Genomic DNA, 13825 nt, shown 5'->3' with positions numbered 1-13825 from the left:
TCTCCAAGGTACTCTTTGTTCATTCTTACAGTTATACCAGTGGTAAGTGAACTGTACCATACCATACATTCCACAAGTTAATTGGTGAAAGAGTAAAGGTGACCTAGCAATAAAGGGGTATGATTGAACTGATGAAAATTTTGTTTGAGATAGAAGGCTTGTTAGAGCCTATACGTTCAACAGAACAAAACTAAAGATTGGTATGCACAATGCAACCAGTGTACCTCAATAGTTTCTGATGATATCAGCTGAGAAATCAAAGTAATAGTAGAATAGTGAGTGAAAGCAATAAATACAATCAGAACTTTTCTGAAAGGGCAAACTCTAACTAGTGGAGGGTGGCCAGTTAACTTAATTTTTACAAGTGTACACATAAAACAAAGTATATTTTTGTGAACCAGTGAAGTGAGCACCTTTTGCTAAATGAACATCCTGCTTGTGGGCTTCCCATAATAGGCACCTGGCTGGCCACTATGAGGAACAGAAGGCTGGACTGGATACGTCTTTGGAGCTGATCCAGGAGGGCTACACTTGTGTGCTTAGAAAGTTCCAACACAGGCTACACGCGTAGCCCCTTACAAAAGTGGTATGTGTACCACACTATCTATTATCACCACACTAGGATATACTGTATATAAGATAAAGAGAATACAAACAATGCCTTGAGACTTCTCTTGTTGATTGAGGCTGACAGTGCCATGGCTACATTTGAAGAGTTGCTGTTTATTTTCTGCCCCTTCTAAATGCAAAAGGAAAGGGAAGAACTACTTCACAGGCCAGTTGCGACGTGATGAACTTGGCCTAATAAACCTTAGTTTATTATGGCACACATCAGCTTCAGAGATTCTATTGTGGTTTGTTTAAAAGGGAGAGGAGCGCTCCAGGCCCAACATGCATTGTTGGCTTTAAAGGTGATGGTTCGTTACAACTGAACGGGCTCTTTGTTATTTCCTTTCTGTCACTTACATTCCATCAAAATAACACAGCTGTGAACAGCAGAATCTTCAGTACTGAGTAGGTAAGAATAAATGTTCTTAGTAAGTTTTTAAACCAAGAATAAAAAAGTATAGTGGTATCAATGACTACTACTCATGATAGCTATATGCTGCCTCCAGGTAGAGGGGGAGCATGCCCCAGAATAATGGTTGCAGGAGCGGGCTACTGCCCATAGGTCTTGCTTACAAGTTTCTCAAAAGGCATCATGGGAAACAGGATGCTAAAAATTAAGCAGCCTTTGGTCTGATCCAACAGAGCGCTTCTTATACCTCCTCTTTTCCAGGCTAAACATACCCAGCTCCTTCAACTGTTCCTCATACAGCTTGGTTTCCAGACCCTTGATCATCTTGGTTGCCCTCCTCTGCAAATGTTCCAGCTTGTCAATATCCTTCTTAAATTGTGGCACCCAGAACTAGACACTACTCCAGGTGGGTCTCACCAAGACAGAATACAGCAGTACTATTACTTCCCTTGATAAGGACGCTATACTTCTGTTGATGCAGCCTAGAAAAACATTAGCCTTTTTTGCTGCTGCATCACACTGTTGATTCATGTTAAGCTTGTGGTCCACCAAGAGACCTTCTCACATGTACTACTGGTAATCCATGTGTCCCTCATCGTATATTTGTGCAGCTGTTCTTCCTGCCAAAGTATAGAACCTTATATTTGCCCCTATTGAAATTTCTTTTGTTAGTTTGGGCCCTGTCAGCTGTATGCTTAAGGTCATCAAGCCGACCAACAAATCCACCTAACAGTTGCCTCATCTAGACCACATTTTACCAGCTTCTCTGCAAGAATGGCATGGGAGATTTTGTCAAAAGCCTTACTGAAATCAAGATACACTATGTTCACAGCATTCCCTGATCCACCAAACTTGTATGTCTATCAGAAAAAGAAATGGGATTTATCTTCTAAGAGTTTGACTACTGTGCAATAAAACAAGACAGCACAAACAAATATGCAACTAATCTGAAGAGAGTAATATTTTAAGACATATTTTGAAAACAAATTATTTTAGCCAATGTGAGTTGGAAAGCAGTTTACATGCTTAACAGACAGAAGGTTTTAGATATCATTTTGGAATTTTTCTCTTTCTGCATGGCTCCACAGATCCCTTAAGACAGCTAACAATAATGCCGAAAAATAATAAATAGAACAATGAAACCCATCATTATAAAAACAGCAGAGCTAAAATCAAATATTCTGAACTACCATATAAGGTAGCAAATATTACAACATCATATAAAGCTAAACAAAAAAGAAAGTTTTTATCATGTTGGTGACCTACCAAATCCTGGAATGCCTTTGAGGCTAGATTTGAGACATATTTTTTCAAGTCTGAGGTAGCTATATCTCAGCAGGCAGTTCCATAGGAACATCCAGTCCATTCGAGTTCGGTGGTTCATGATAATGACACTTCTTTCTCCGGGGATGAATCCATCACCTGTTATAACCACTTTTGCTCCAAATACAATCTCCAGTAAGGCCTAAGAGAAATAATTTGATTTTATACTAACTTTGAAAACATGCAAATATCTGAGAACAAACAATTTACAATGATATAAATCAAGACATTATCTTGCACCAAAGGTTTATAGTAGCCAGTGCATGTTTCTAAGATGTACCTAGTTTTTTTAAAAATTATTTAGCAGAATGGTTTGGGGAAAGTAGCATACTAGAGGAGTAGCATACTGTTCAACTGTACCAATGGGACTATTACAGAGCACCCACTGCACGAAAAAAATGTGGACCTTGCATACTCAAAGGACTCAGTGTCAAATAACCACATGATTCAGAAGAACCATTATGGTTGTGGTGAAAGCAGCAGAAAATAGACACATTAATTCAAGGCAGTCATATTTATCTCCCCAAAAAATGAACACCTTCACCCTTCCATGCATGAAGCAAGATTTGCCTATGCTGTGGGATCTCCTGCCTGATAGCATCTACCCTTTGGATGATTCCTTCTGGGAAGCCTCATACCACACCAATCTCTTTATGCCTTTCTCTGACACTGCTCTTTCTGTCCATAGACTGGTCAGGTTGTGGTTTGCTGCATGGCAGAATCATTTAACTCAGGGGTTGGAAACCTTTTCGGCTCCATGGGCTGATAATGATACGCTTCACAGGACATCCCATCTGTCAATCTCCTGACTTCCCTATTATGTCAGCTGCAGGGTGCTTTGTAGTCCCAAACTCAGGACTTCAGAGCACCTTGCAAGGCCAGTGCCCCCCTCCATTTCAGCAGGAGTTTCCATACAGGTCCCCTTTCTGAATCAGGAAGGTGCTGCATGGAATCCAGCCAAACCAAGCAGGATTTATCAGCTGACAAGCATGGAGGTCAAATCCTGCTGCTTCAGCTGTGCTGCTCTCCTGTTTCTTGCTCGGAACAGGAATGCAGCCAACGCAGGATTTAACCGTAGCTTCCAATCCATCAGATGATGTCATGAGTGACATTAGCAGAAGGGTGGAAGTGACTTTGGGAAAATGGCTTTGTGGGTCAAATTGAGAACGGGCCAATATTGGCTTGTAAGTCAGAAGTTCCCTACCCCTGACATAATTTATCTGTGTTGTTATAATTTGTATGAGATGTCTTTTTTATATAAAAAAAGTTGCACATCAACTTGAATTGTTATTAGAAAAGACATTTTAAAATAACTACGCAAGTGAATAGTATTTACACTATTTGAACAGTTACGGTTATCCAGCTTCAAATTATAGAGGAAATAACTTTCTTCCTGCCTAACTGATCACAGAGTTGCTTCAAGAATAAAGTAACTATGGTCATGCAATCTTGAGCCTTTCAGAGAAAGGTTGGGATACAAAGATGATGGTTAAAAACAACCAATTGCAATGCCAGAAAAGGTGACGAAGGCACCCAGACCCACAATAGAATCAAAACACCAATTTTCTTCCCTGAACTACCCAAGGGGAAAAGTGAAGCCTTCTAACCCAAAATAAACCTTGACGTTTGGAATATAAAACAGCATTAGAATTAGAAAAGATGAAGGAACAAGGAAATAAGACAGACAATGTCTCATCTAATCAGCAGAGATGTCACTTACCTCTGTGAAGGGCTTTTAGTTCCCTGTGTGAAATGAACTATATAAAGAGCATAAAGCATTAATGGATGACTCAGCTAACTGCAGTACTGGCATGTTATTATTGATCAAGGTTAAAAATGAACCATTATAAAAGCATTGCAAACTCTGCACCGCTATTCAGACTGACCATCTATCGAGGTGGGAGAGAGATAGTTTTGCTCATTAACATGTTGCTTACAACTATTAACACACAGTGGTAGCTGGTGCCTCCAACAAGTGTGTGTGCTGCAAGTGTTCCCCAGCCCAGCTTCATCCATCAAAACCATTCCTACTTTCTCAGTTTTGCCCATGGAAGTCTTCCCTGTCAGTAATATAGATAACTGGAGCCCCCACACTCAAAAGTAATATATCTCCAAAGAGGAAAACAGTGGGTACTGTGGCCCTCATGCGCCACCTGTAAGCTTTCTAAAGGCATCGTGGGGTCATCGTGGTGTAACAGATGGACTAGGACTGAGGAGACACAGATTCAAATCCCCAGTCTGCCACTCTTTCTCAATCCAACCTACCCCAAAGGGTTGTTATCCTAATAAAATGAAGAGGGTGAAGAGCCACATACACACCCCTGGGCTTCTTGCAGTACATAAATGTAGTAAGGTAGGTAGGTAGGTAAATAAATAAATAAAGAAATAAATGTTGTGCCATTATACAGGTAAGATTGCTGGAATCTATGGCTTAAATCTTAAAATAAGGCACCTTAAGGAATTTCAGAGAAGGAAAGTTTTCCATCCCACGTGAAGCCACTTTTGTCCTCCATTGGTTGGATCACATGGAGTACAGGAAGTGGATCAGATATGTAGGGTACAGGAGGTATTTTTGGGTGTCATTCGTCTATATGTAATACCTGTCTGGTGCTGTGATTGGAATGCTGCACTAGGGACTGAGCCATTCAGTCATGAAGATCACTGGGTGGCCTTGGGCCATTCACTGCCTCTCACACTCATTAACCTCACAGGGTTGTTATGAGGATAAAATTGGGAAGGTCAGGGCTGTTTGAGACTGGAACAGACTTTCATGAGAGGTGGTGGACTCTCCTTCCTTAGGGGCTTTTAAGCAGAGATTGGATAGTCATCTGTTATGTGTGATCTAGTTGAGATTCCTGTATTGTAGGGTCCCTTCCAACTGTACAAATCAATGATTCTGTACCTAAAATTCTATACATTTATGTCACCTTGAGCTCCTTGGGGGAAAGGTGGCAAAACCCGGAAGGATACACTTCCGGGTTTGCTGCGTTCGTAACCTGAAAGTTATGTAACCAGAGCGATATAAATGAGATCATCATCATCTGATGAAAAAAATGAGAACTAGAGAATTTGTCACTTCATGGCTTATGCATGACAAAGCAGACAAAGAAACATATACCATGGGACATATAAGTTGTTCCTTATTAAAAACAGGTTTTTAATATGCTATCAGCCTTAAACGAATTTAGCCAGAATTTTTATTTCAGAGCTCTGCTCAGAGAAAACAAAGTAATATGTAAGTGACTATATGGTACAGATTATTTACGGATTCTAAATATTTGTAAACCTCTAAATGCATAGCCTCTGTGCAGTTTTATTAGATATTTGAAATCCGTTTTAAGAAGACAGGAATCATAGAATTATAAAGGAGGGAAGCACACCTGGTAGAGTCTTTAAAAATGCTGGCATTACGATAATTCAGGAAATGAATCAAATACATGATCAGAAGAAAACAGTTTGTTCCTACATTGATTTATTTCCAAAGACTCACCAAGTTCCCACTGAGTTCAATGGAGCTGGCTTCAAATTAATCTTCTTTGGGCTGCAGTCTCAGGGCACAATTATAACTCCCCACTGCTGTTGCTTTTTAAACACTGAACAGCAGTGTTCACGTGTTTCTGTGAGACTACAGTTCATAAACATAGTGCTGGGGATGAGATGGTTGAACTACAGAACTTCAGACCTATACATTTTCTTCCATTCTGATTTCAGCATTACGCTAAAATCCAAGTGTGACCTGCAACAAAATGTTGCAGTGTGAAGTGTTCCTGTTCAGGGTTCCAGCTGGCCAACCAGGATCTTACAGGACACTCTGTTCCATTCTCTCTGATTTTCCCTTCCTTCAACAGTCAGCCAGCGTTCTGCTGCAACCATAGTCAAACTTCATACACATTCATTCGCCCGGTGCTTCTTTTCTATAGTTTTTAGGGTCTATATGAGATGTATGCGCATGTACTCCTGATTAACACAGATACCCAGCATAGGATATTGCTTTGATGGCTACTCTGCCTTGTCACCTTACCCCTCAAGTAAGCTTACAAACAAAAATCATGTCAACCAACAACAACAAAGTTGTTGTTAAGCCACACAGTAAAAACAGCAGAAAAACAAGAAATCCATCAATACAGTGGACCCTCCGGATACGAATTTAATTCATTCCGGGGGTCTGTGTGCAGCCCAAGAAAAACGTAACCAGAGACGCCGTTTCTGCACATGCGGCAAAACCCGGAAGGATACACTTCCGGGTTTGCTGCGTTCGTAACCTGAAAGTTATGTAACCAGAGCGATACATAACTGGACGGTTCACTGTACAGTGAAACAAACACATAGGTAACATTTAAGAGGTCTGGGAATATTTTATGTTTTAAAAAAATGTATTACTGGTCTGCTAACCACCTAAAGCTGAAGCTTATCCTGACAGCACATAGAAGCACCTGAAGCTTATCCTGACAGCACATAGAAGATTATGCCTGCAATCCTGCATACACTTAGGATAATAAGGTCTACTGAACAGAGCAAGGTTGTGTTGCATGGCTGCAATTCTATACCTGAAACTAAGTCCAAATATTGAATATAAAAATTCATTGTTTGGCATTTTAAGTCTGGGTGGTTTGAGCAGTTGGGATTTTTCATAAGATGTAAGATATAAGCAACTTACCACTGGAAGTGTAAGCCAAGTAGCCACAACGCGATCAGTGACCCAGCGATACCAAGATGGGGAGAAAAACATCAATGGCAGCAAGGGGCCAAGCATGAAAATGCTTCCGAAAAAACTTCCCAAGAATAGTGTAAGTACAAAATAAATTCCTTTCCATGACACCATGGCTCTGAAAAAGAGAAAGGAAGGTGTTTATGGAAACAGCTTCAATGTTGATGTCTTCCTGAATTGGCTCCTCTCCAAAGTTTTCAATTGACGGTACTCAATTTGTGTCATACATTTTGGATTTGAAACTACAGAGAGGGGAATAAAACCAGTTTGTTGGCAAGTCAGCCTCAGGCCAGAGATGGTCAGTTTCTTAAAGCCATTCAGTACCTCCAGTGTACCCCACAACATAGCTGCCTAGATAACTTGCACCATTACTGAACCCACCACCCTATAATTTGTACTCAGCATGTGATTTTCATTCCATTTTGCAAAGACAGATCTTGTGGATTTTGCACCAAGAGAGCCCTGAAAAGTTTTGAAACAGACACAAACTGTAATGGTCCCCCCATGGCTCAGGTGCACAGCTTGCATCTGCCAGGAGCCGTGCATTCAGTATTGTCAGCCTAATTCTCTTTCCCAGTTGAAATCAAAACAGGCCGCCTGCCTCCCTGAACTACAGGCACTTTGTGAACAAAAGGAAGCCTTTTTGGTAAAAAATTTAACTTGTTTTATCTGTTGCATCTCCTTTGTAACCTCACTGTACACTGCTTAGAAACTACGCTGCTAAGCTGTGTATAAATTGTTGAATTATAATAATTAAATAAAAGCATTACTTCAAAAAGTAAAGGAACATGAAACGCTGAGGTGGGGGTGAGAATATGCGATTCTAAATGAGGCCATACCAGAGGCAAGGGGTTAAAGCCTGCTCCCTCCAGGTACCGGTCCAGCTCTGGCCCCCAAGTCAGCTTTTGAATAAATCATGTACGGCACTAGCATAACATTTAGTTTGGCCTTCAGCCTAACGGGAATTCAAATGAGGGTGTCCAAGGGAGCATATCTCCCTGTCTGTGTTTACTCTAAAATTTTCTCACCTTCTGCTGCAGAATATGTTACTGCAGAACTGACCCCTCTGTAAGAAAAAAATGCTACATCAATTCCCAAATCACCATTGCAACATACTCTGGGATGAATACAATACATCACCAATCTCTATTTAGATATAATCAGAATAAAATTATAAATATAATTAAGATAATATAAATTATGAAAAGACTATCAGAGTAGCTCTACTGTCGGTTAGAACCATAATGTAGATCTGTTATTAAATGTGCTAGATACAATAAGAAATGTTGCTGGCCAAATGTGGACCAAAGAGTATCTTATTATTGTCTAGGAAACTTTCCATCATAGCAGCCACCTTGTTATCATTAAACAAATATGGAAACACTAATTTTCTAAATTAGAATCTGCAAATAGCCAGTTTTCCATTATTTAGGATTAAATTGGTTGTTTAGAAGATGAGGAGCTTTGCACAGGCTTTTCTTGTTCACTACTCTGAAGAGCTCTCTAAAAGGCAGCTTTAAAATTGTGGCTTTTAGTTTTGGTAAATAACAGAACAAGAAAAAAAAGTCTCTTGTTGTTTACAAAACACAAACACACATACTGCTTATAAAGCTTTTCATTCAAAATGCCAGAGAGTATTTTTAGTAAGCAATACGGGAAATATTATCCAATCCACCTAATTTGCATTTGGGAGGACTAGCATGAAGTTCCACCTCTGCCACTGACTCACTGGCTTGGTTCACACATAATGCTGAACCATGGTTTAGCTTTTTGTGCACAATGCTAACTATGATTTAATAAAACAGATCATGGTCCATAATCATGGTTTGAACTTTGCTTATTTCGATAAATCATAGCTAACTCTAAGTACAGTTTGTCCAGATTCAGCCATAACAAGAACACATGGATAGTTGAAAATGGAAGATGGAAGCAGAAGTTTCTGATATCCTCTTCTCAGCTGCACTGGAGGTAGAAATGCACAAGCTTATTGTCCATGCACATTGGGCAGGAGGTGCATGCAGCTGCTGGGCTTGTTTGCCTGTAACACTAAATCATGGTTCAGCATTATGGAGACAAGTCTCAACAAAGCATCAGGCTCACATGTTACTTTCCTTGCCCTCCTCTGCCAAGTTTACTTTAAATGTCAAAGCATGATGGCTTAGCATCATGTGCAAACACAATCAGAAGTTAAAACATGCCAGCTAACCCATGGTTTGAGGTCTGCTTGTTTTAGAAACTAACCACTGTTTGCTTTAAGCCAGAATTACTGGTTCACAAGTAATGCAAAGCCAAGATTCTCTGAAGCTGAAACTAAACTTGGCAGGAGTCCTCCTCCTGGATGCAAGGGGCCTTGCACTTCCATCATCATCATTTCAATTTATATACAGTGGTACCTTGGGTTACATATGCTTCAGGTTACATACACTTCAGGTTACAGACTCCACTAACCCAGAAATAATACCTTGGGTTCAGAACTTTGCTTCAGGATGAGAACAGAAATTGCGCAGCGGCGGGAGGCCCCATTAGCTAAAGTGGTACCTCAGGTTAAGAACAGTTTCAGGTTAAGAACGGGCCTCCGGAATGAATTAAGTACTTAACCCGAAGTACCACTGTACTATCTTTTATCAAAAGATCCCAGGGTGGTGTACAGCATTAAGAAAACGTTTTACAGAACGTCAATAGTGAAAACATAATAAAAAGCATAACAATATGATAAAATAATCATAATAAATGTCCCTGGCACCTAAATAATGTAAATAATGGTGCCAGGTGAGCCTCTCTGGGGATAGCATTCCAGTCAGGAAGCCACCACAGAAAGGGCCCGTTTTTGTGTTGCCACCCTCCAAAACTCTCAGGAGTGGGGACATAGAGATGACAAGTGCAGGGTCTGGGTCAGTCTGCATGGGGAGAGGATGTACTTAGGGTATTGAGGTCCTGAGCTGTGTAAGGCTTTATAAGTGAACAGCAGCTCTTTGAACTGGGCCTGGAAACTAATTGGCAGCCAATGAAGTTGGGCCAGGATTGGTGTTATATGCTCAAACCATCTTGTTCTGGTGAGCATTTGGCTTGTTAAGGCTCATCCATGTAGCATTAAATCATGGGAAAGTGTTATTTGTCAACCAACCCATGGGTTTCATTCAAGGATCATGCCTTACATGGTTTCTGCTAACCATAGTTAGGAACCGACACCATGGCTTATGCTTCCAAATACATAATAGGCAATACATGTGCAGTGTGAAAAGAGGAAAGCACTTGGTAAGGAAAGGGAGTTGTGTGGACTGGATGTAGTTGATTTCATTCTCCTTTCTTTCTCTATTTATCTCCATTTTGGGTAAGCTGTGTGGTGGGATGAGTAAATATACAGTATAACAGCAAGCAGCAGGCACAAACTGTAATTTTCAAGCAAGCCCCTCCTAAATGATGGTTTGCGAGCTGACAAAGGTTCAGAAGTAAAAGCATGGCCTCTGAATACAGCCAGGGTAAGAGCCTGAGTAAGTCACTCTGTCTCATTTCAGCTTCTGCAAGTAAGAATAATCACCCCTGGAGGCGCACTGCATTGTCTCTTGAGACAGACGCCAACAACAACAAGGAACTTAAGTTGGGTTGAAAGTAGCTGCTCTTCATTATCTCAGTCTTCTTAGGTTCATGTCAACTTAAAATGTATTCAGTAAACTTGGGGAACAGTGCACTCTCAGTGAGCTTTCAGCATAAATTCTTAAAACCTTCCTGTCACCGAAAAATACTAAACCATCCTTTTTGTCATTTTGTCTCTGTCTGTGAATTAAATAAAAAGCTTCAACCCAGGTACTTGGCTGCCCAAAGTTATCCATGATCCACTGCTTGCTTCTCAAAATCTAAGGCTACTTAGGAATTTGAAAATATACAGTAGGTCCACTCCTGAATGACACAATAGAAGTAGTCATTCAAAATCTGAATTCAATACATTGCTACTACTTTGTCCAAAGAAAGCAAAAGCAACTCCATCCCAATATGGTCCATTTTGTTAATCAGCTTAGGGAAACATTTTTTCCTACACTCAACAGCCATCTTTTCCTATAACGGGAATAAGTTTGCAAACCTTCTAAAATACCATATAAAAGCTTTATTCCAAGTAATTTTCCACTTCTACAAAAAGATTGAGAAGTGTGGGGATGAATTAGGTCAAAGTGGAGGCTGGAAATTTTGAGATACAACTCTACTGCAGCACTAAACAGATTTCTCATCTATTTTGTGGCAGAACTCCAAGTTATTGGTTTATCGTACATTCACATTTTCTTGTTGCCATAGCAAGAGAAAAACATTTTCTGTTTCCAGGTAACAGGGGACAGTAAATCCTAAAATATTTTGTTTTATTTTTCAGTTAATTTTAAACATTCTTGGCTAAGAATAGAAAGTAACTTTCCAAAACAGTTGCATTTTTATTCCAGTGTTTATTATTGTAATAAACATACAAAACACACATAACTAAATCACATAAAAGAAACAAAAATATTTCAAAGCCAAAACTCATAAGAGCATCAAAAGCATACTAATCTATATAGAAACCCTAATGTACAAATATTCCCAAATCATTCAACACTATTTATTGACTATAACCTTCCAAAAATAACTTCAACGAATTGTTAGATCTAGTCAGTGTCAGTTCCTAACTTGCAATACCATGTACTCCTTTGCCTCCTTCCTCGGTACTTGCATCTTGGTTTAATTAAACTGAAGTTAGTCATTACATTTGAAATGGGATGCCGTGATTTATCACCACTTTCCTAACCTGGCTGCTAAACTATGAATTGGGAAGCTAGGAACTGGGCTTCCAAACCAGGCCATCAGCAGTACAGTACAATGTTAAACATGCCTACTTGACTTCAATGAGGTGTGCTCCTAGATGAGTTAAGAATGCGGCCAGACAGTGCAATCCTAACCATGTCCACTTAGTCCTCCTGAATTAAATAAGACTTACTCCCATATTAGTGGGGTTAGGACTGCAGCCCTAGTCATTCAGCAACTCCAGATTTCAGGTTTGTACTTTCCCATCTCTTCAGAACAAATCATTTTAATTTTTGTTTACTATAATTCAAGAAATAGCATCTCCATTGTCTTCCAAAATTGAGAAAGACTTTTTTTGGTAGATTTTAAACAAGTGGAATAGCAATCCAGTCTCCTGTTTGTGCAAAAACCTTCCAGTGTCCTAAAATAAATGCTACTGCATTCATCAGTATAACCTGTTGTTTCTTGTACTTTTTCTTTTAAAAAATAATGCAAAAGAAATTTCACAATACATGCATCAAATTAACTGTTATGGTTTCACATCACAAGCAATTAGACAGAGGATTCTTACAATTTCTTAAGTTTCTAGAGTGTCAATTACCATTTTGCAATGATTTTATAAGAATTTCTGATTAGATGACAGAAATTCTCATCTCCATTCTCCAGATCTCCATTGTGGGAACATGTTGTGTGCAGTATGGATATCATGATTCCATGCATCACAATGTTCCTTTCTCTGATTGGCTCTTTCATGCATCCTGTGTTTACAGTCAAACATGGAAAAAATAACTCGTAGAAGGCCTGGGTAATTAACAGGCCCTCCTGGTTCTGGGAAGTGAACAATGTGATAATGAGGCTTTTAGTTTTGCTGTTATTTGTGCCAGGTAAGCACAGAACAAGTCAGAGCCTGGGGAAAATAATCAAGCAGGGGCTGGATACTTCTTTCCTTTGATGGGGTTCCTACTTTATTCTAGCAGTTTAAAAGGCAAGCTTTCTTTCATTTCCAATTAAAAGCTAAAGGCTGCACTGAATCATAGAATCATAGAATCATAGAGTTGGAAGAGACCACAAGGGCCATCGAGTCCAACCCCCTGCCAAGCAGGAAACACCATTAGAGCACTCCTATAGAATCATAGAATCATAGAGTTGGAAGAGACCACAAGGGCCACTGCAGCTGACTCAAGCTCTTTTGTTAAAACTCAACATGCTTTTCAGATACAGTGGTGCCTCGCAAGACGAAATTAATTCGTTCCGCAAGTTTTTTCTTCTTGCGAGTTTTTCGTCTTGTGAAGCACGGTTTCCCATAGGAATGCATTGAAAATCAATCAATGCGTTCCTATGGAAACCGCCTTCAGACCAGGTCCGGGGACAGTCTGTCCCCCGACCTCTTCTGAAGGCTGGGTGGGGGACACAAAGGCTTTTCTTCCCACCGCCAGCCTTCAGAAGGCTGTTCTGAAGGCTGGCGGTGGGAAGAAAAGCCCTTCTCCCCACCTCCCGCCCCGCAAGCTCCGGGGACAGGAGGGCTTTGCTGCCGACCGCCAGCATTTTAAAAGCCCCCGGGACAGCGGAGGTCTTCTGAAGGCAGGCGGTGGGCGAAAGTCTTTGCCCCCCCCCGCCTGCCTTCAAAAGCTGTCCGGGATAGCGGAGAAAGGCGTTGCGCTTCTCCGCTATCCCGAGAAGGCAGGCGGGGGGCAGCAAAGACTTTTGCCCCCCGCCGGCCTTCAGAAGAGGTCCAGGACCTCTTCTGAAGGCCGGAGGGGGGCGAAAGGCTTTGCTCCCCACCGCCAGCATTTAAAAGAGGTCCCCGGAGATTTCCCTATGGGCTTTCTTCTTGCGAAGCAAGCCCATAGGGAAATTCGTCTTGTGGAACGACTCAAAAACGGAAAACTTTTTCGTCTTGCGAGTTTTTCGTTTTGCGAGGCGTTCGTCTTGCGAGGCACCACTGTACCAATGCACAGGATAGCAGTCATGCCACCTGACTGATCAGTGATCTGAGTTATCTTCCCAGACAA

The 13825-nt window shown here is 40.7% G+C and overlaps 1 protein-coding gene across 2 annotated transcripts in view; it reads right to left on the bottom strand.

The window, feature by feature from the left end:
• Positions 1–13825, bottom strand: part of LCLAT1 (lysocardiolipin acyltransferase 1) — an 82255-nt gene that overhangs the window by 46767 nt on the left and 21663 nt on the right. For both annotated transcript variants that reach the window (XM_053383003.1, XM_053383002.1), the window contains exons 2-3: positions 6999–7167; positions 2285–2483 (exon numbers count right to left, since the gene is read on the bottom strand). In XM_053383003.1, coding sequence (XP_053238978.1) covers positions 2285–2483; positions 6999–7163 — 364 coding nt within the window. In that variant the 5' untranslated portion in view covers positions 7164–7167. The remainder of the gene's footprint in view (positions 1–2284; positions 2484–6998; positions 7168–13825) is intronic.

Source organism: Podarcis raffonei, chromosome 3 (assembly GCF_027172205.1).
Source record: "Podarcis raffonei isolate rPodRaf1 chromosome 3, rPodRaf1.pri, whole genome shotgun sequence".
NCBI classification, from domain to species: Eukaryota; Metazoa; Chordata; class Lepidosauria; order Squamata; family Lacertidae; genus Podarcis; species Podarcis raffonei.
The sequence above is the reverse complement of the archived record's forward strand: the minus strand, read 5'-3'. Positions and strand labels throughout refer to the sequence as shown.